The sequence below is a fragment of the Polypterus senegalus genome, chromosome 3 (assembly GCF_016835505.1).
Source record: "Polypterus senegalus isolate Bchr_013 chromosome 3, ASM1683550v1, whole genome shotgun sequence".
NCBI classification, from domain to species: Eukaryota; Metazoa; Chordata; class Cladistia; order Polypteriformes; family Polypteridae; genus Polypterus; species Polypterus senegalus.
In genome coordinates this window covers 55,145,911-55,169,131 of record NC_053156.1, presented here as the reverse complement: position 1 = coordinate 55,169,131, position 23,221 = coordinate 55,145,911, and the positions used below count along the sequence as shown (strand labels likewise).

The window sequence follows — 23,221 nt, the reverse complement described above, 5'->3', positions numbered from 1 at the left end:
GATGCAAACACCAAGAACTTGGCTGAGGTTGCTGCTAGCCACGTTTTTTGCTTCAGTAGCGTGTGTCAAGTCATAAGGTTTCAATTAAGACCAAGTAGAAGGTTTTGCAAGTAATCACCTGACACATGGACACAACCCTTAGCATTTTATGTATATAATATCTATAAATATTTTAGGACATGCAGGTGATGGGTGTAACAGAACAAGATGCAGAGAACAGAAATATATGGAAGAAGATGATCTGCTGTGGCAACCCCTAACAGGTGCAGCCGAAAGAAAAAGAAGAATATGTATTGATATTTTTATATATTCTTCGTTTATCATTCATGTTTACCACAATATAGACATCCCCACCCCTAAAAAAGGTAATAAATTGAAAACAAATAGACAGAGAAGAACCCTATGAGGTTACAGAGACAATGCCAAGGCTCATATATATATATATATATATATATATATATATATATACATACACACATACATATACAGTGCATCCGGAAAGTATTCACAGCGCATCACTTTTCAACATTTTTTTATGTTACAGCCTTATTCCAAAATGGATTAAATTCATTTTTTTCCTCAGAATTCTACACACAACACCCCATAATGACAACATCAAAAAAAGTTTACTTGAGGTTTTTGCAATATGATGCCACAAGCTTGGCACACCTATCCTTGGCCAGTTTCGCCCATTCCTCTTTGCAGCACCTTTCAAGCTCCATCAGGTTGGATGGGAAGCGTCGGTGCACAGCCATTTTAAGATCTCTCCAGAGATGTTCAATCGGATTCAAGTCTGGGTTCTAGCTGGACCACTCAAGGACATTCACAGAGTTGTCCTGAAGCCACTCCTTTGATATCTTGGCTGTGTGTTTAGGGTTGTTATCCTGCTGAAAGATGAACCGTCGCCCCAGTCTGAGGTCAAGAGCGCTCTGAAGCAGGTTTTCATCCGGGATGTCTCTGTACATTGCTGCATGCAGTCGTCTTTCCCTTTATCCTGTCTAGTCTCCCAGTTCCTGCCGCTGAAAAACATCCCCACAGCATAATGCTGCCACCACCATGCTTCACTGTAGGGATGGTATTGGCCTGGTGATGAGCGGTGCCTGATTTCCTCCAAACGCGACGTCTGGCATTCGCACCAAAGAGAGCAATCTTTGTCTCATCAGACCAGAGAGTTTTGTTTCTCATGGTCTGAGAGTCCTTCAGGTGCCTTTTGGCAAACTCCAGGCGGGCTTCCATGTGCCTTTTACTAAGGAGTGGCTTCCTTCTGGCCACTCTACCATACAGGCCTGATTGGTGGATTGCTGCAGAGATGGTTGCCCTACTGGAAGGTTCTCCTCTCTCCACAGAGGACCTCTGGAGCTCTGACAGAGTGACCATCAGGTTCTTGGTCACCTCCCTGACTAAGGCCCTTCTCCCCCGATTGCTCAGTTTAGATGGCTGGCCAGCTCTAGGAAGAGTCCTGGTGGTTTTGAACTTCTTCCACTTACGGATGATGGAGGCCACTATGCTCATTGAGACCTTCAAAGCAGCAGAAATTTTTCTGTAACCTTCCCCAGATTTTTGCCTCAAGACAATCCTGTCTTGGAGGTCTACAGACAATTCCTTTGACTTCATGCTTGGTTTGTGCTCTGACATGAACTGTCAACTGTGGGACCTTATATAGACAGGTGTGTGCCTTTCCAAATCATGTCCAATCAACTGAATTTACCACAGGTGGACTCCAATTAAGCTGCAGAAACATCTCAAGGATGATCAGGGGAAACGGGATGCACCTGAGCTCAATGTTGAGCTTCATGGCAAAGGCTGTGAATATTTACGTACATGTGCTTTCTCAATTTTTTTATTTTTTTAATAAATTTACAACAACCTCAAGTAAACTTTTTTCATGTTGTCATTATGGGGTGTTGTGTGTAGAATTCTGAGGAAAAAAAATGAATTTAATCCATTTTGGAATAAGGCTGTAACATAACAAAATGTGGAAAAAGTGATGCGCTGTGAATACTTTCCGGATGCACTGTACATAAATATATATATATATATATATATATATATATATATATATATATATATATATAAGAGAAAGTCTGTGATACAGTTTGCATATTTGCAGCTGGAGATCCACAAAGGAAGAAAATGAATCACGTATCATAGAGCATTAAATTTTACTTGTACATTGTCCCAGTTAAATGTATGTCCTGTTGATTTAGTGTGCGTATAGATCAATGATAGTGAGTCCTTTCTTCTGACGGTGTTGCGAAGTTCCTGTATACGTGTTGCGATTCTTTTTGATGTTCGTCCTATGTATACCGCTGAGCAAGAACTGCATGGAATGCTATAAACTGCGTTTCGTGTTTCTGCTGTCGATTACTTGTTTTTAGCATTGAAGAGGATTTAAAGCCAGTACTAAAAGTGCCAGAGTGCTGGCTGAATCTTGGCTATCAAATGAGAATGCCATTGACAGACACTTGGACATAAATCCAGCATACGCAAACTTAAGAACTTGTTTATAATAAATAAAACTTTACAACCAATACCCCGCCACCCTACAACCCCCCACGTACTTTTTTTGCTATATATTGCTTTTGATTCTTGTAAGTCTAAGCATTATCCTCTGATAAAGACCACGGAAGGGGTTCAAAGCTCAGGAGTAAAAACTACTTTATGATACGTGATTCATTTTCTTCCTTTGTGGATCTCCAGCTGCAAATATATATACAGGTATATATAGTTGAATAACAATAAGCATAGTTAGAAAATGTTTCCACTTTTGCAAATAAATTTGTTCCAATCAAAGGCTTATTTATATGTCTAATTTTACAACAATGATAGATCAACATCATTTATTACAGTAACCATTAAGCTTAAAATTATTTACATTATAGCTTTATTTTAAAACTGTTTTACTAAGTATTTGAATATTATTTTTACCTGAAGACATGTATCCATCCAGGCTGTTGTTTCATATTCTGTTCATAAGAATTACTTTTGAACACTTTAAAATCATTTCTTTTTTTTTTTATCCAGTGCCTCCTGACTGACCAGTATGAGAAAACCTTCACATATGATATACTGTTTGACTTGTATTGATGTTTAGTTACACAAGATGTTAAGGTTTTGGGAGTTTGCCCCTATTTTTGGCCCTATAGTTCAGAAAAATCCTCACTTTTACAACATTTTGAACCATGTGCAGAAAACGACACCCTTATGATAAAGAGTAAACCAATCGGCGTCTTCAGCTCAAAAGGATCAGAAGGATCTGAAGTTGTGCATGTCACATCAACCAACCTCAAGGATTCACCCCCTAATTGGGTATGAGCGGTGAATGTTTTTCACAAAGCTTTGAAAACAAAAAGGTTTCAGAACTATAGGCATGTGGAGTGCTTTTAATGCTGTTTTGAGGTTGCTGATCATGAATATTATATATTTTTTAATATTTGATTCTTTATCATTGGTCATAGACTTCTAAGAACTACTCTCAGAAGATACTCTCAGAAGGTTAGAAATGTTAAATTTTGAACATAAGTATGTAGGGTCTCGTTTCGGACGATTTCAATTGCATGAAGCCTCCAGATATGATAGCATAATGTATTTTATTTTTCTGATAGATAGGGCTGCATGATTACCACAGAATTAATAATTGACACTTCTTACTCTTGATGTTATAATTACAATTTTTCATTTCAATTAGTAACACTATGATGAAATGCATATTTATTTTTACCAACTGTACATAGTGTACTATATTCTGCATGGGCGCAGTACTGTAGAATCATTAAGCAGTGAATCTGTTAAACACTAAATTTTCATTTTTTTTCAACTAATTCAGCATTTAACAATTTCACATTAACACTTTAAAAATGTTTTTGGCAAATAAAATATAGCATATTTATTAAATATGTATTACTGTTTTCTAATACAGTAAATTGTTGATATTTAATAAAATTTAATTGTAACATATTTTTTCTTTCAAAACAAATATTACCTTTGCAAGACCTGTCATCATCACCACTAAACTTTCAAAAATGTAAAATGTTGGGAAAATGTTAAATACAAATCAAGCATGAAAATAAAAAGTGCATGTATACAGTGCAATCGAACCAGATAATAACAACATGTATTTATATAGCATATTTTCATACAAACAATGTAGCTCAAAGTGCTTTAAATAATGAAGAGAGAGGATAAAAAACAAAATAAATAAGAATTAAAATTGGGGAACACTAATTAACATAGAATAAAAGTAAGGTTAGAAATGTTAAATTTTGAACATAAGTATGTAGGGTCTCGTTTCAGACGATTTCAATGTCAGTGATTACGAATATAATGATATTTTTTATTTTTAATCCTTTACTATGGACCTCTATCATAGGACTAAAAATACATTTCTATTACAATCGAAAATATTTAGACTTTTAAACTTTTAAATTGAAGAATATATTAATATTTCAAATATCTGACGCAACTATTCTGTTTATTTATGTACTTCAACATCATGAAGTAAATCGTTACATTTTTTATGAACACCCTGAAATAGAGCGGCTTACACCACTGCGCTCCTTATGTTTGCTTACCCCTATTTGCCAATAAAGTTGCTTGAATTCAAGTAATTTGAATAGACATCCTTACCATGTGACAAGGGCGCGAATGGGCTTCAACGCGTATCCTCCTACGTAACTTTCGCACGAGCTTTTTTTCAACTCAAAGCCCGAGAGCGTGGTGAGTTTCTTACAGGCTGTGGAGAGCAAGAATTAACGACATTTAAACGGATTGATTTTTTACGAAAGCAAGACAGAACGAATTTGTTTAGTTCCATTAAATATTTTCTTGAAAAGAGAATCCCGTGGATCAGCGGAATATCTCAGCGGAGGCACCGGTCGTCTTGGGCCTCCGACCACATTTACTGGCCTGAAGGGAAGAAAAAAAAGTTTGTTGTTGTCACGTGACCCTCCGCCGGGTTAATGTGTCCTTAAAAGTTTCATTTCCATTTTTATTTATTTATTGTGTATTTATTACCTCCAATCACTGTGTGTTTTTACCACAATGCCCCAGCCAAAACACAGGAAGATTGCAGTTTTGGGATATCGTTCAGTAGGTGAGTATTTTGTTTAGTTTCCATTTAATGGCTTAATTTAGCGGTGGGATCCGTGCCCAGTCAGGGAGGACTTGCTGATCTTGGTTGCTCGCGTGGAGACCTCCTGAAAGTAAGGAGGTCGCCACAACCCGTGTCGATTGCTTTGGAGATTACCGCCACATGTTTCAAAGACTTTATAACATTTCAGATGTTATAGATGAGGCTGCCTGTGCCAAGGACACATAAGCGCCTTTGTGAATTAACTGAGTTATTGAAGTGATTATTTGGAAAACGCAGATTTTTCACATCAAGTAAGCGGCAAGATTCCGGAAGGCAAAATATCTGAAAACTCTGTAGATTTGTCGTTCTGTTAAGTCTGCAGATGGGATTCGGGAATCCCTTTTCATCACAAGGTCTGGTATTGGTATACACTTTGATTCTGTTGCGGATGATTAGCTTTGTCACCCACTATTTCAGTTTCAGCAAGACATTGGAACGAGGTGTCCCATTTTTGAGGACGTTTCTGAGTTCATTCATTAATTCGTTCATAAACATAGTGAACAGGATTATAGTCACAGTCTAACCACAGTTTTAGTTTCTGCAGCTTTTTTTTTTAAAGCCTGGCAGGCCCGAAATCGAAAGCAAAATCCGTTACATTTTTTCCCATAGATGGATAGAATTTAATTTGCCCTCCTGGTCATATGTGGCTTTTTACAAAAGCTCAATAAATAAATACACAAACATACACTATGGACTGAATTATGCTTATTATTAACCAGACAGAGTTAAAAGAAAACATTTTTAGCTCGGCATTTACACTCACGCATCATGTCGCCGTATTGCCGCCGGTATAAATAAGTCCCAGTTCTTGACACAATTTTGCTGAATAATTTCTTTGCCGATAGTCCTCCGTGTGTCACGTGAGAATGTGTAACATTGTTCATAATGGCGCTCGATTTTGTTTTAATTTTCTCCTTTGCTACTAGCGTATTTCCATTAACTGAGCCCTTTTTATTAGTTTGTTGATTTGAACGGGTTTCTCTTGAAGTGATGTTACTGGCTTAAGCACACCAAAGCATAGAATATGTAGAACATGTGTAGGAGGCCACTACCCTTTTTAAAGGAATTCAGTCGTCTACGGGGATAAAAGAGTGCTCTGTCCTTACTTATATAGTTAATATGTGGTACTAGACCAGTCTAGCCTTTTTCTGATGTGGACCCTCAAGTATCTGTAACCGTTCACCCACCTCTACTTTCATTCCCTGAATAATGACTGAGCATAGAGGCTCTTTGATGCAGCGAAAGTCAATAACTAATTTTATCCAGTTTTATTAAATTCTAAAAATCCAGTAGTTTTGTAAAAACTAAAATGTTTAACATGCTAATTTTTAAATTTACACTCCGGCTTTGTTTCTCTTGGTTCTTTTTAATTTTCAGTTTCTGAATTCCCACATCATTTTGAAAAAGCAAACATTTAGTGACAGCTCAACACTGTTATAGGACAAGGTACAATGTAATTTATATTAGAATCTTTTAAAATATATTAAAAGACAACAATTACAGCACATTGAAAAAATGGAATTGAAATGTGGATGTAGTGAGAAGTTAAGCAAAATGACAAATTTTCAAGACTAACAAAGTTTTCGAGAAAACTAATCAAGTAAACCTGATAGATTTTATAGCCTCTTCTTTATAAAATATCTTATTAAGCACTTCTTTTTTTCTGTCCAGTTACATTCAACATACTGGATACATTAATCTATCAAATTAATCAAATCTATCATAAAAATGAAGAATTATCTAATAATGCATTGCATGAAGCCTCCAGATATGATAGCATAATGTATTTTATTTTTCTGATAGGGCTGCATGATTACCACAGAATTAATAATTGACACTTCTTACTCTTGATGTTATAATTACAATTTTTCATTTCAATTAGTAACACTATGATGAAATGCATATTTATTTTTACCAACTGTACATAGTGTACTATATTCTGCATGGGCGCAGTACTGTAGAATCATTAAGCAGTGAATCTGTTAAACACTAAATTTTCATTTTTTTTTTCAACTAATTCAGCATTTAACAATTTCACATTAACACTTTAAAAATTTTTTTGGCAAATAAAATATAGCATATTTATTAAATATGTATTAATGTTTTCTAATACAGTAAATTGTTGATATTTAATAAAATTTAATTGTAACATATTTTTTTCTTTCAAAACAAATATTACCTTTGCAAGACCTGTCATCATCACCACTAACCTTTCAAAAATGTAAAATGTTGGGAAAATGTTAAATACAAATCAAGCATGAAAACAAAAAGTGCATGTATACAGTGTAATCGAACCAGATAATAACAACATGTATTTATATAGCACATTTTCATACAAACAATGTAGCTCAAAGTGCTTTAAATAATGAAGAAAGAGGATAAAAAACAAAATAAATAACAATTAAAATTGGGGAACACTAATTAACATAGAATAAAAGTAAGGTCCGATGGCCAGGGAGGACAGAAAAACCAAAAAAAAAAAAAAATCAAAACGGCTGGAGGAAAAAAAAAAAATCTGCAGTGGTTCCAGGCCACGAGACCACCCAGCCCCCTCTAGGCATTCTACCTAACATAAATGACCTCAATCAGTCCTCAAGGTATTCAAGGTTCTCATGGAAGAATTTGATGAATTCTTAATTGAAATTAATATAAGACTAAAAAGTTAATGTAAACACAACTTCATAGTTCTGTTGTACAGTTATATTGCAGACTCCTGAATTTTGTAAATGGTGGCACCTGTTTTATGCTGCTCTCCTTGTCATTTATATAATGTATACTAGAATACGTATAATTACTAAAACACCCTACTCTGATCACATCACTCCCGTTATTCAGCAGCTTCATTGGCTGCCAATAAAGTTTAGGGTCAACTACAAAATTTTAGTCCTTGCATATAAGGCCATTCATAATCTTACCCCCACATATCTCTCTGAGCTCCTACAAGTCACTAAACCCTCTCGCATGCTCAGATCCTCTTCTTCCATCAACTTAAATAATCCACCAGCACGTCTTGTCACGATGGGATACCTAGCATTTAGCAGATCGGCACCTTACTTATGGAACTCATTACCTGCTTACCTTAGGAACATGACTACCCTTCACCAATTCCAGGCTAATCTCAAAACTCATCTGTTCAAAATTGCTTATTCACTGTAACTGTTATTGGTGTTTTATCTGATATTTTATTTGGGGTTTAAATTTTCTAGTCATTGAATGTTTTTATTTTTTTTAACCTGATTGTACAGTGACCTTGAATTTTTTGAAAGGTGCTCTAAATAAAATGTATTATTCTTATTGTTATGCATTACTTTGAATTAGAATACAAATACAGCACCGTCAAATCAATAGACAAATCACTGTCTAAATACTTTTCAAGTTCGCTATAAACTATTTACGCATTATCATGCCATTCATTTTTTGTTACCTATATAAGATATGAAAATATTACCACAGCATAATCACCACAGTATGCACAGTGTTTTCTTTTAGCATGATTATTATGGGATACTTGCTATTCATTAAGTGCAGACTGTGGCCGGAGCTCTGAAGTCTGGTTCAATCACTTAAAGCAAAGCTGTTCACAACATTCATCCCATTATCCATAATCTTGCAAACTTGCTACTTCTGCAAGCCCCAGGCGGTCATCGAGACTCTCAATCCTCGAGAATATGCACATTCTTTCTTGAAGAAAGTATGCTGTTGTAAGCATCTGCTTTTCCTTGTAAATTCCTTATCAATACAATAAACCATTCTGCTCAGGCATGTTTCCATAGTTCTATTCAACCAGACTATTTTTTTTTTAGTTTCTGGCTGACGTGAGGGTACAATTTTTTGTACCCTGGGTGGTGTATCTTTTTTTTTTTTTTTTTTTTTGTTTTTTTGTTAAACTCAATGTCTTTTGTTGGATAAAATGCAATGACAATTATTTGGTATTGCTTTCAATAGTTTTTTGGATACAGGCAAGCAATATAGAGCAAAAATGTAATAGTTATCCATGTTACAGACCTAACTTTACTTTAACTTTACTTGCTTAGCTTTCATTCACATGTTGTATGGTTGCATTGAAATGTTTTTAGAAATGTCCAAGTGTAGTGTTGCAACAGTTTGAACAGTATGCATTTTTGGGCAACATCACTACTGAATGCAAAATAATGCCATATTATGGATGATAGTAAATTGTTTCATGATTGATTAAAAAAAATACTTTTACGTTAAACTTCAGCCTTTTATTAAGAAATGCTAAACCAAAAGGGTATATTTTCTTAATAAAAACGTGATAGGTACATAATAAATGGTGTAGCTCCGCATTCCCTAATCTTGGTTTTGCTGGTCCATTACATCTGTTGTTTTTATATTAAATGCTAGGGGGCTTCACTTGCCAACCCCTGTCTTTGGTTAATCAGATATACATTTTTTTTTCCCTTTGGAGTTGTTTCAATTTCATTATTTGCACTTTTACTTAAAAGCTTCATTAAACAATATTTTTTGGAGACGCATTGTGACAATGCAACGTATAACTGCCTGTGAGTGAATATTGTTTCTGTTTCTCTAATAAATAATCCTACTTTTTCTAATGTTTGTCCCTATGATTTATTGATTGTCATAGCAAAAGCTATTCTCACTGTAAACATTTTAATACGAATGGCATATCACAATCTCCTTTGATGTGTAATGATATTCTCGGAATATATACATTACCTTTCTTTTTGCCTGTTAAAATTTGCATCGCTTCTCTGTGATCATAAATATACACCTGACCGAATTGTGTATTCTTTGAAATTCAACTTTTCGTTGCTTTAACTGTTCCGGGACCACAGATTCTCATAGCATATGGTCCATTATTATGTAAATCCACATTTTGTGCATTGAATGATGTGAATGTGAATGACTTTGTTGTCTACTCTTTGCCTTTTATTTCTGACCTCGATTTGTCCTACTCTTTTTTTCAATTACACCTGGTAATGATGATTAATCACCTTTTGTTTACGGTAATGCAATCTTTTATATCTTTGATACTGTACCGACTGACATGATAAAGTGTCACAAAAGTTTTACTTGAACAATTTCTGACTTCGTAACCCCAAACACAACTTTCAAGCACCCTCTCTAATCCCTCATCCCCTGCGTCTCGCCCCCCCTTACCGCATCAATCGATACCCCTCTATCAGTCTTCCATGCAGTACTCCGCCCTCCCTCAATCGGACCGAACAGCCACTTAAAACCAAAAAGCCCTCAACCTGGCTGGGACGCTAGAATACTTTCTAATTTTACTGCTTTCATATTCTGTACCTTTCTCTGCATGTGTATCGCACCATCGTTTGTTTGAGCCTTTCGAATTACACTGCTTTCATAATCCCTTATCTGCCTTTTGTTCTCTCCACTGCCTTTGGGTCTCTATTCTCCATATTGTCTTTATAGGCTTTATACAGCGCATGCGGAAAGTATTCACAGCACATCACTTTTTCCACATTTTGTTATGTTACAGCCTTATTCCAAAATGGATTAAATTCATTTTTTTCCTCAGAATTCTACACACAACACCCCATAATGACAGCGTGAAAAAAGTTTACTTGAGATTTTTGCAAATTTTATTAAAAATAAAAAAATTGAGAAAGCACATGTACATAAGTATTCACAGCCTTTGTAATGAAGCTCAAAATTGAGCTCAGGTGCACCCTGTTTCCCCTGATCATCCTTGAGATGTTTCTGCAGCTTAATTGGAGTCCACCTGTGGTAAATTCAGTTGATTGGACATGATTTGGAAAGGCACATACCTGTCTATATAAGGTCCCACAGTTGACAGTTCATGTCGGAGCACAAACCAAGCATGAAGTCAAAGGAATTGTCTGTAGACCTCCGAGATAGGATTGTCTCGTGGCACAAATCTGGTGAAGGTTACAGAAAAATTTCTGCTGCATTGAAGGTTCCAATGAGCGCAGTGGCTTCCATCATCCGTAAGTGGAAGAAGTTCAAAACCACCAGGAGTCTTCCTAGAGCTGGCCGGCCATCTAAACTGAGCGATCGGGGGAGAAGGGCCTTAGTCAGGGAGGTGACCAAGAACCCGATGGTCACTCTGTCAGAGCTCCAGAGGTCCTCTGTGGAGAGGAGAACCTTCCAGAAGGACAGCCGTCTCTGCAGCAAACCACCAATCAGGCCTGTATAGTAGAGTGGCCAGACGGAAGCCACTCCTTAGTAAAAGGCACATGGCAGCCTGCCTGGAGTTTGCCAAAAGGCACCTGAAGGACTCTCAGACCATGAGAAACAAAATTCTCTGGTCTGATGAGACAAAGATTGAACTCTTTGGTGTGAATGCCAGGCGTCATGTTTGGAGGAAACCAGGCACCGCTCATCACCAGACCAATACCATTCCTACAGTGAAGCATGGTGGTGGCAGCATCATGCTGTGGGGATGTTTTTCAGCGGCAGGAACTGGGAGACTAGTCAGGATAAAGGGAAAGATGACTACAGCAATGTACAGAGACATCCTGGATGAAAACCTGCTTCAGAGCGCTCTTGACCTCAGACTGGGGCGACGGTTCATCTTTCAGCAGGACAACGACCCTAAGCACACAGCCAAGATATCAAAGGAGTGGATTCAGGACAACTCTGTGAATGTCCTTGAGTGGCCCAGCCAGAGCCCAGACTTGAATCCGATTGAACATCTCTGGAGAGATCTTAAAATGGCTGTGCACCGACGAAACTGGCCAAGGATAGGTGTGCCAGGCTTGTGGCATCATATTCAAAAAGACTTGAGGCTGTAATTGCTGCCAAAGGTGCATCAACAAAGTATTGAGGAAAGGCTGTGAATACTTACTGTACTGTATGTACATGTGATTTCTCACTTTTTTATTTTTAATAAATTTGCAAAAACCTCAAGTAAACATTTTTTGCATTGTCATTACGGGGTGTTGTATGTAGAAGTCTGAGGAAAAAAATAATTTAATCCATTTTGGAATAAGGTTGTAACATAACAAAATGTGGAAAAAGTGATGCGCTGTGAATACTTTCCAGATGCACAGTATGTGCTGAGAGCACATGTTCTGTGTGCACTACGTGCTTTTACTGCGACTGACTGTGCTTTTATATCTTTTGTCAGTAGGGCATTTCTTTCAAGAATCTCATGTTCCACGTCCCTGCGAGACGGCCCTGGGACAAACTCTTGGCACCAAGTCTCATGTTTACAGTCCCCGCGAGGCCCTCCGTGGCAAGTCTCTTTTGTCTCGCGGGTCTTTTAAATGTCTGCCGAGAACTTCCGAGAAGATCACATATTGTCACCTTGTTTTTGCTTTCCAGGATTTCTTTTTATAATAGAGAGAAAATACATGCAAAACTACAAATTCTTGAACAATATGTTTTTTACATTGTTTATTTGATTGCAATTGCAGTAAGAAGAAAGACACTAGTAAACTACACACACTATAACATGCTTAATTCAGCAAATATAGATGAAAAATTTTGTGAAAGGACTGCTCACTTAATTTACCTGGAGTTGCAGAGTGGAAATGAAGGCCAAGGCCTGCTTAAGAGATTATTTCCTGTTAGAGGTGTTTAGAAAGTTGACATGTATTTCACTTTATTAGTACTTGACAGTTTGCTGTTGCTGCTCAAATTCTGCTTCCCCCCAGTTTTTTTCCAGTTTTGTGAAAGTTGCTAGTAGATTCTATTTTTGTGTGCTTCAGTCCATAGTAAGTTATCATGGTCATCTTGTTATTATATTCCACAAAGTTTTGCTGGCTTCTTACATTTTTTAATTTATGAGTTACGCAAACATTGTTTAAAACATTTATCAAACTGATTTGTTAGATTGTGGCTGTTATTTTTAACTGAAAAACACTATGCACAGTTGATAGTCATGGCCAGAATTGAGGAACACAGATGAATGAAACTTCTCATCAGTTTTGAGTAGCAGTTCCTAATTGGGAAAATGTTTGCAAACTTCCACTTTCATTCATTATTCTTAGTTGTGATTGCATAAATTAATATAGGGCTTTCACTTAAAGTTCAGGTTTGCTGAGGAATTTGGAGTCAACACCTCAAACTCTTTCATGCTCCTTAAACCATTTCTGAACAGTTTTTATAATGTGGCAGGGAACATTATTCTGCTGAAAGAGGCCACTGCCATCAAGGAATAGCATTGCCATGAAGTGGTGTACATGGTCTGCAACAATGTTTAGATAGGTGTTACATGTCAAAGTAACAGTGGTATGAATGCCAGGACCCAATGTTTCTCAGCTGAACATTGCCCAAGAACTTCACTGCTTTCATCAACTTGACTTCTTCCCATATTGCATCCTCGTGCCATCTCTTCCCCATTTAAATAAAACACACTTACCAAGTCATCAGCATGATCGAAAAGAAAGTGTAATTAATCTGATTAGGCCACATTCTTCCATTGCTCCATGCTCCAGTTCTGACACTTGTGTGCTTATTATATGTGGTGAACAAGGATCAGTTTGCTGACTCTGAGCCAAGCTATGTGTTTTTTTGACACCTTTCTCTCATGGCCCACGGTACGTTTTTCAGCAATATGTGCTACAGTAGCTCTTCTGTTGGACTGAACCAGACGGGCTACCTTTGCTCCATACACACAATTTAGGTGCTCATGACCTTCTTACTGGTTTAGTGATTATCCCTCCTTGGATCTCTTTTGGTAGGTACTAATCACTGCATACTGGAAACATCCCACAAGACCTGCTGTTTTGGAGATACACTCATCCAGTCATTTAGGCATTAAAATGTGGCCCTTGTCAAAGTTGCTCAGATCCTTTTGCTTTCCCATTTTTCCTGCTTCCAGCACATCACCTTCAAGAGCTGATTGTTTACTTGTTGCCTGATACTGTATAGTCCACCCCTTGACAAGTGCTATTGTAATGAAATAATGCTATTCACTTCACATGTCCGTGGTTTTAATGCGGCTGATCAGTGTATATACAAGAACGCACACCAAGTACGCTCATTCAGTTGTCATTGCATGCAAAAGTTGAATAGCCTTTTGACATGTCTGTGGATCTAGTAGTGAGAGTGGTAGTATTTCTGTATTGCTTGCCAGAACCGTGGAGGAAGAAAACTGTCTTCACAGGACTTTGCATGTCTTTAAAAATACTATAGTGTTTATAAAAATGGCAGCTAAAATAGCTACCCTTCCAAATCAATTTAAAAAGATGTGAGCTATGAGAAAATATTGAAAGAGTTGAACCTTTTACATTTAAGTGGTGATATGACTTAAATCTGGAAAGGAAATCAATGCAGTGAATCTTAAACTTTTAATTTCAAATTAGCTTTTAAACAAGGAAAAGTTATTAAAGGTAACTTTCACACAATTTAAAGTTTTTCTTCAAATTTAAACTGGATCTATGTAATAAGTGTTATCAAGCAAGTATTGTGCTAGACCCGCTTTAACTTTAAGGACATATAAAACCTGTCTCAGTGTTATTTTAGAGAAATAATTTGACTAGGATTGACAATCATTGTTGAGCTAAATGGTCTATTTTTGTCAAAATGGTTATAATGTTCTAAAAAAAAAAAAAAAAACATTCATAGCCCTTATGTGTAGAGTTTATAGTTAAAATCAGATAATATCATTAATCCCTATGATTATTATGGTTATTTTGTCCTTAAGGGGCAGAAGTGTCATATTTTATTTAGAGCGGAATTAATATTTCTTAATACTTAAAGCATTAAGAAAAAATGAAAATCCATTCATCGATCCATGTATTATCTAAACCTGTTTAATGCAGAGAATTACAAAATATAAAATCATTTGTTGTTAGGAAGCAAGAAAAGATAGCCGCCTTGTATAAATCACTGTTTGCTTAGAAGCTGAATAAATATGCTCTTCAGTTAAAGGCAGGAAATATCTATTGAGAAGAAGCTACTCTACCAGTGGGAAATTAACAGAAGTTTTGTCACCCATAAGTTTTATCTTATTTTGAAAACATTTATTCTAGAAATACAGTATATGTAATGTTTTCTTTGGTTCTATATTTTTGGCCTTCAATGTATTAATAGTAAATGTGCGACGGTTAAATTATGCTCGTATTTAGTAATTAGTACAAGTATTTTGAATGAACTGCAGTAAACACGAGAGATTAGTTTATAGCATGCAGGCTAGAGAGTGCAGTTTTGAAAATCCTCATGGAATCCATCTACTGAAGTAACAACATTTTCAGTATAACAAACTTGTGGGCAACTAAAAGTATTTTGTTGGACAAACATTCATACAACATCATGTTTAACAGATTTCATTCTAGAAAAATATAAATTTCAGTATAACAAACGTTCTTTTAACCAAAAATGTGCATTTGTATTTCTGTAAAAAAAAATCACGTTCATTCTGTATTCATACCTGTATTTCTGTAAAAAAAAAAAGTTGCATCTAATGGCTCATTTTCAAATAAAATATTTTTTCAGTTTAAGAAGAGTTTTTTTTTTTTTTTTGTACAGGTTTTGTCCAGCTTGGATCACAGAGTTAGTTGCATGAGAAACAGAAATGTGAGTCCAGGTTTCCAAGGAAAATATGGGTACTTTATTACTGTATAGAGAAGGGAGATACAGTCTCAATAGTTTATTCAAAATAGGAGATGTTAATTCAGCATTGAAGCACACCGTAATCGTCCTGCTTTAGCTCCCATCTTCAGAGTAGAACAACACCAGCAGCCCAGAATCAAGATCAGGTCAAAGCCCGGTGTTAAAAGTTCTACACATTGTGTGACAAGCATGTTACACGGTAAGCCAGATCCTGCAGAGGACTACCAGTTACTTTGCCCCGTTTACTGTTTACCAGACGCAGCAGAGCAGCTATTGAGCTGTCTTTACTCTGCTGGTCACAGTAGGATATGTATTTTCCCCATATTTAATATAATAAAATTTTCGTTGCAACAGAATATTTCTATGGCCCCATGAATTTTATATAAATGGAATTCCACCTGTATTCGTTTTCTAGTTAGCATAAAGCAGGAACCAACCCTGCATGGATCAGCCAAACCTTGCAGAACATGAACATGCATGTTCTGGACCAATTTAGAGTCGCCAAATAACAGAACATACACTCACTCAGACTTTGATAAAAAGTGCAAACCCTACACAGTCAAAGAGGCAGCAGTGTTAATAACTGCACAATTGTACTGCCACATATGTTAAATTAACTTTTACAGGCACCTGTACGTCTCTTATAAGTTAAATGGTTATTCAGTGATACAAAACATGCCAGAGACTTTATACTTCAATCAAATATGCAAATGTGAAAGCCTGCAGAACAAAATAAGCAGATGAGGCCCATTTTTATTGGGTTTTTGTTTTGCAAAGGTGGGAGCTCCACTCTAATGCTCTCAGTAGTCATTGCTCAGCTTGATTATGAACAAAACAGAATGTAGAGTACGTACTTCCAGCTGCAACGATGTGGGTAGCAGAATTCGCTCATCTTGTCTGTCAGTCTGGATCTTTACTATGTTAGGGCAGCTCAATGAGCCCCTCTGCTGCTGGCTGTCAGTAAAAATAATAGCATGAGGTGTGCAACATGTTTATTCACATGTGTATTTCAAATGGCATGTGATGCTTGTTCCTCTTTTCTGAGGTTCTAACAGGTCTTCTGTGCCTTTTTTTTTTTTTTTTGGCCACCTTCACAACTGCATCAGAATGTACGGCGGTGTATTTCAGCCATAGAGAAAAAAAAGTTTGGGACATAGTGAAAAGTTTATTTTGTGATTAAAGTGGAAATTTTGGCTTAAATTTTGAAATACCCACTTTAATCCCGTAGTTTATTTTATCATTGAAGTAGTAGACCATCATAATTGTAATCTTAAAACCGACCCAGTTGTTAATAAATATGTGTTTCTGGGGCATCCACCTGCATTAACAGCAGCGGCAAGCAGCAATCCCCAAACAGAACACATTAAATTTATGATTTTCCAGCTCTCTGCACATTTAGAATCCTTAGATTTATACTTGATATCACTTTTGTGATGAAATGCATTAAACTATGAATATTACATTTTATAGATAGTTAACTTAATTTAAATAATGAATACTACTAATAATTACACATGTGGGGGCCTCTCAGGGAGTCACATCCCTGGTATTTCCTGCCTGGAGCTTGCATGTTTTCCTGGTAGGTTTCCACAATATGCTCCAGTTTCCTTCCAAAAATATGCAGGTTTCGGGATTTGATGGTGCTAAAATGACACTAGTGTATGTGTGTGCTTGTATTCATTTTGCAATAAGCTGATGCCCTGTTCAGGGATTGCTTCTGTCTTGCGCCTGATGCTTGCTGGAATGGGTGCATCCTTCGATTGATGGTTGTAATCATTAAACATACATCCTTTTCAGAGATATTGTGGCAGGTGTTCTCAGAATTTAATGGGTGTTTTGGGCAATTCACAACATAGAGAAGCCGAATGCTTTCTTACCTTAATGATATCTTGCACTGCCACATGGTGGAATCTTCCAGATTTACGTAAAGTATGCGCACAAGTATAAACAGTACAACGCTTGTGTAGCAGTAGTGTCCACAGGCGCACACGTTGCGTGAAGCATAAACCCGGCCCAGGTGTTATGAACACCAAAATAAGTCTCTTTTTTAAGGTCTTGTTAAGCATGAGTAAATACTGTAGATGCATTTTTACATTACCTAAACGAAAGTGTCACCGAAATAATTATAAAGCTTTGTATATGAGTTTTGAAGATATTTTTGAGATACATCCAGATATTTTAGACAGTGAGGCATTTGAGGTGTACAACATGACTTCTCTGTTTCAGTAATGGATCTGGCTAGATATAGTCCAGTTCCCCTCTATGTGCTGTATTGCCTCTATACTAGTATATTAAAACTATAGTCCACAAATGAAATGGTCTCTCCTCCTGTGCTGTTTCCCCTGAAGGTACATACCAGGTGAATGTGGAAATACTTGGAAAGTGTGCCAAATATTTTGAATTTTTGCTGATGGGCAAGAGTCACCTCAGTGTGATTTAAATTTGCAGAGAGGAAAAAAATAACTGTTTTTGCATTTACTGCACTTAAAAAGTGGATTAAGTGTTTGAAATTGGATAGCCTATTGACACATGTCAGTACTCAAATTTGTGAAGGCCTGAGATATCTGGAGTTGTGTCAATGGAAGGATTGCCTAGCATGGGTCAGTAAATGTAGAAATTATAGTTCTAGTTGAAGTAGTATTTTCATGTGTACAGAGCACAATGAAAATTTAATTTCTGACCACCCTGCAGCATGTCGCCACCCTTCAGCGCTATACTAAATCAGAATGTGTTAAAAATATAACTATGCTGTGATTAGTTAATTTTATAAAAAAAAAAAAAAAAAACTAGCTAGCTTTCCTTGGTACATTGTTATTAGATTTTGGTGGTAATCATGGATTGTTCATAACAAGAATCATGTTTAAATACAAGGTTGCTCATTAGTGTACCCGATAGTGCATCTGCATTCAAAAGGTGGGCTTTGTAGTTGTGTTATTTTACCTGATGCTTTATGTTCTGGTCTATGATGAAAGAGGTGCTGAGCTCATCTAATTAGCACTTGGTGATAAACTGGCTCATATAGACCTAGCATTTGCTGAGTGGACATGACAGGCCCAAAGGGGCAGTGAGGGTGTACTGAGAATGCCTGGCAGATACCTCTAATATAGTTGGTATTTTTTCAAGTCAAAACATGATATATGTATTTGTCTTGTGAAATTGTGTTCTAAAGTTGAGCACTTTCTATAAATTCTTGCCTGCACCGCTGCTTTACAATGGTGGGTATTGGCCAAGGAAGGAAGGAAGGCATTGGACATGCCTCCTTGCTCATCTATGGGCCACTTCCCAACCACTTGGCTCCACACTGGCAATACAACAGTTCTGCTTTTCTTTTTTTCACTTAATGTATGAACTTCTCCTTTTGCTTGTTCACTGTTCTCTGACCCATTCCTGCTGGTTTTATACTTCAGTGGAAGCAGGTGCCTAATTATGCACACCAGAGTGATAATGAGAAAATCAGCTGAAAAGCATGCCAGTTCCCTCATCAGCATCCAACGGCTGCTTGTCCATTCTACTCTGTGCACCTATGCCCACCCTGAGCCTGAGCCCACTGGTTTTGTTTTTTTTTTTTTTTTTAAAAAACATGCACTGCCATGAACCCCAAATGTGTTGTACCACAGTCATTTATCATGTTGTTCTTTATTTTTTTTTTTTGATGAGTCATACTTATAAATAACAGTGGTAATAGAATGCAATTACTTGGGTATTCAATTACATTAAATGCATTCTTTTAAAAAAGATTTTACAATGTGACGTAGATAAAAATGTAAACGTAAATAGGCTTGTGGTGGCTCAATAGTTTTAATGCACAGCAGATTCCAAATTAAGCGATGTAAAAATGGCATTGATTGATGTTAGTGGTGGTGATTCTGTGACTGAAAATCACTATTATTACCCTATGAAAAGAGAAATGCAATTATTATATAATGGGAATATCAAAAATGACAGTCATCTTAAACAGTTTAACTTGTGTCTAAAAATACAGAGCAAAAGTAGTTAACCTCAGTTTATTCTATTGTACATCTTACCACTATGTGACTTTTTCAGCACAGATTTAACAATAATCTTGCCTTGTCCTTGATATTTGGCACAAAAACAGGCTTTTCATGTATCACAAAAACTTTATAACACAGCACAGCCTTTAATGTCATTGAATTTTCTGACATCAAAATTTTTTTCTGTCAGTTCTTAATTTTGTCTGGCGATTAGGTTTTTTGCATAGTGGAGAATCAAATGTATCATTCGTTTTATTTTAAATGTCCTCTAGAATAATAATGTTGTTTTTTTTTGCTTATGTTATTGTGTTTACTGCAAAACAATTTTTTTATGTGTGTGTGTGTATATATATATATATATATTTATATATATATAAATAACTACCACTTTAGTTAAAATTTGCCATGTAGAAAGGTCCTTTTGCTAGGAGCATGGTGCAGGAAGTCATGTCCTGTGATATCATCAGCACGACCACATAGCGGTCATCATTCTGGACAAGTTGTCTAAGATTTTGGGTAAGATCTTACAAAACCTTGTGTTTTGACATTTTTTAATGATTCCTTTGACTTTAGTGTTTAGTTTTGCTGAACAGATAAGTCCTTAGTTTTAGATGCTGTTTGGAAATATACTACTACTTTGATTTGGAAGAACCAGTTATGTATTAGAGGATTATGAAAATAAAATGTATACTAATCTAAGTAGTTCCAGATGTACCAAATGCTGGCTGAGAAGAGAACAATGCTGGAGTAGCTATTTATTTTGTAAAGGGGTGCTCCATTAAGGATTTTGTATTAAACGCTTTCTTTACAGTGTCTTATTTGCTGCACATAGATTCTGAATGATCTGTTGTCTTACTTTTCTCATTATATGACACGTCCGCATGCAACATTATGCAGTGCCGCTTAATCCATTAATTTTCATTGTAGTGATGTAGTTGGATGCTATGTTTTTGTTTGTTCTAACTCTACTGAAAGTATCAAACTTACTCACTTTGACCAAATTTTTTATCAGTCCATACTTGGTAGCATTATATATTTTGATGGAACATAATGGCATTACTTTGTGTTTAAAAAAAAAAAAAACAACTCCTGTATAAAAAGAGTTTGTCATAATCCTGTACTCACTGATACGCAACTAAGATTAAGATAGCAATAACTGAAACAATACTATTTTTTAAGTGTGCATTAAAAGCATTTAAAGTTTACATTTGTGGTGAACAATTTCTCTGAGATATAAAATTATATAAATATACAAATAGTACTTTTTGACATCCTGCATCCAATAACTTTAACGTCACTCAAATTTATCAATTTTGTTTTTTTCTTAAAGGAAAGTCATCTCTCACTATTCAGTTTGTGGAAGGACAATTTGTAGACTCGTATGACCCCACTATTGAAAACAGTAAGTCTTTCTTGAATGCTTTCTCAGTCAAGGCTTATTGCTCACAATGCCTTTATACTATTGATGTGATATTTTTTTTTTTTCCCCTGCCAAACGCACTAAGACTATGTCTTGAATAAGACGTAAGTGCTGTTTATAGTATTAATAAGCAGCACTTTGTCTAGTGAAAGGTAACATGTAAGTTATCTTTATTTTATTTGTGACCTTTCTGTTTCTAAGGTTTTGTGATGGAGATTGTTGAACACTTTAAATTCCAGAGGGCAGTAAAAAAAACAGTATTTTTTTTTTTTGTTTTTGAACAGTAAAATAATTACATAGGAAAAAGCAATGTGTCGTGAACTGAATATTAGAGAAGTTTGAATGTCTGAATCAAAGAAACCTACTGGCCCGATATACAGAATGGGGATGCTCCAATCAGGTTTTTTTAAGTCCAGTACAGATCATGTTTTAATGTTTCTTGATCGGTCAACTCAAATACCAATTCTAATTTTTTTTTTTTTTTTTTAGACCACCAGTGTTAACTGTTAATTTTTTATTAACAAAATGATTTTCTGTAAGCTTATTATTCAGTAACCATAAAATACTAAAATAAATTTAATAATAAAATATGTACAAAAATATTTATCCATAATACATATGTTATATACAATTGTTATAGAACATTTTCTTAAGTGTATCACACAGTGTCAGTAATGAGGATAAAATGTAATGTAACACGGTAGGTATATAATTGAACTTGAAATTGCCATAACTTATTTACACGCTCAGTTTTGTAAATAGGTTTGCCTGTTTAAAAATATTAAATTTAGGCTTTAAGTATATTTATTTTCATGGAATTTTCTTCTTTATGCACTTTTGTACAAATTGTATAAATCAGAGAGTATACACATTTAAAAAAATAATAAAATACAAAATCATTATAACCCATTTGAAATATATAGCATCTTTCATTGTTAACATTATTCCTAACAGATAGAAACTGTTTTGAGAATTGATGCTCTGTTATGAAAATTTTTGTTTATGTGAATATAAACTAAAGCTTATTGACAGCTTTACAACAGAAAATGCTTTTCATGCAAAACCTAGTATGTAACCAGTTTAATAAAAGTGATCTTGGAAACTTAGACAAAATACTTTAACATTAAAACAAAAGGATCTGTTTTGTGTGATTCACATGATTATTTGGATTAAATGTAAGTAACTGTCTCTGTTTTGTAAATAGCCTTTAATAAATTGGTCTCTGTGAATGGACAGGATTTTAATCTCCAGCTGGTTGACACTGCTGGTCAGGTGAGTAAATATTTAAAATCTTTGAAGCTTATTTGCATTTTAAAACCTTTCATTCATACCTTACGGTGCTCTGAAGGCATCCCTTCCCCAATGTTTTGGAACCTCACTCTCCTCTGATGGTTCTAACAATCACAATATTGAAATAGCTAGCAAAAAATAGTATGAATCAAATTTAATTGTATTTATATTACCCTTTAATAGTAATTTAAAATTTTATTTTTTAAATAATCAAGTATGATTTTTAAGAATTTTTATAGTTGTTTAATACAACAATAATACTAAAAGGTTAAATTCCATGACTGCTGAACATAGTAAGGCGTTAACTGAAGCAGTTAATCGTATGTTGTAATTATTGTGCAAGTGGTTGTGAAGTTTTGTCAATTCAGGTGAATTTCTGTCAACACACGTAATCATATTTTCTGTTATGTTAGCAATGTCTGAGAAGGTATAATCCCTTCACTGTGTTCTGAGTTCCCTTCCAATTGAATGTGCCCAGTCACTTCCCAGGAATGCACCCATCAAAAATCTTTGATCTGGAGTGACTGTAGTCAGAACCTGTACAAGATTGTCCACCGTTTTACTCAAAGTAATCCACATAATCCTGAATACCAACTGAAATCAGGCTGTTTGTACCGATAATCTCATACTTGATGTTACTATCCAAAACTTACAATGAAATAAGGAAAGGAACATTGACCAGCATGTGAAGAACTCCTTTCAAGGATATGGTTCCCTCTTTCCCAACATTGTTTGATATAACACCTAAAGTTTAGATCAGCTTCATAGTCCCTTTTAAGATCATGTAGGTGGAGGTGTTTTCTCCCCGTAATCCTGCAGCGAGCAAACCACTCTTTTCTGAGTTCTTAGAATGACACACAT

General features: G+C 35.7%; 1 protein-coding gene across 2 annotated transcripts in view; it reads left to right on the top strand.

The window, feature by feature from the left end:
- Positions 1–4,663: 4,663 nt before the first annotated feature.
- rhebl1 (Ras homolog, mTORC1 binding like 1) overlaps positions 4,664–23,221 on the top strand; it is a 30,640-nt gene continuing 12,082 nt past the window's right edge. Inside the window, exons 1-3 of one of the 2 annotated variants that reach the window (XM_039747234.1) lie at positions 4,664–5,092; positions 20,981–21,052; positions 22,275–22,342. In XM_039747234.1, the coding sequence (XP_039603168.1) occupies positions 5,041–5,092; positions 20,981–21,052; positions 22,275–22,342 (192 nt within the window). In that variant the 5' untranslated portion in view covers positions 4,664–5,040. Of the gene's footprint in view, positions 5,093–5,290; positions 5,485–20,980; positions 21,053–22,274; positions 22,343–23,221 lie in introns of those variants that run through there. The other variant, XM_039747235.1, reaches the window with a different exon arrangement.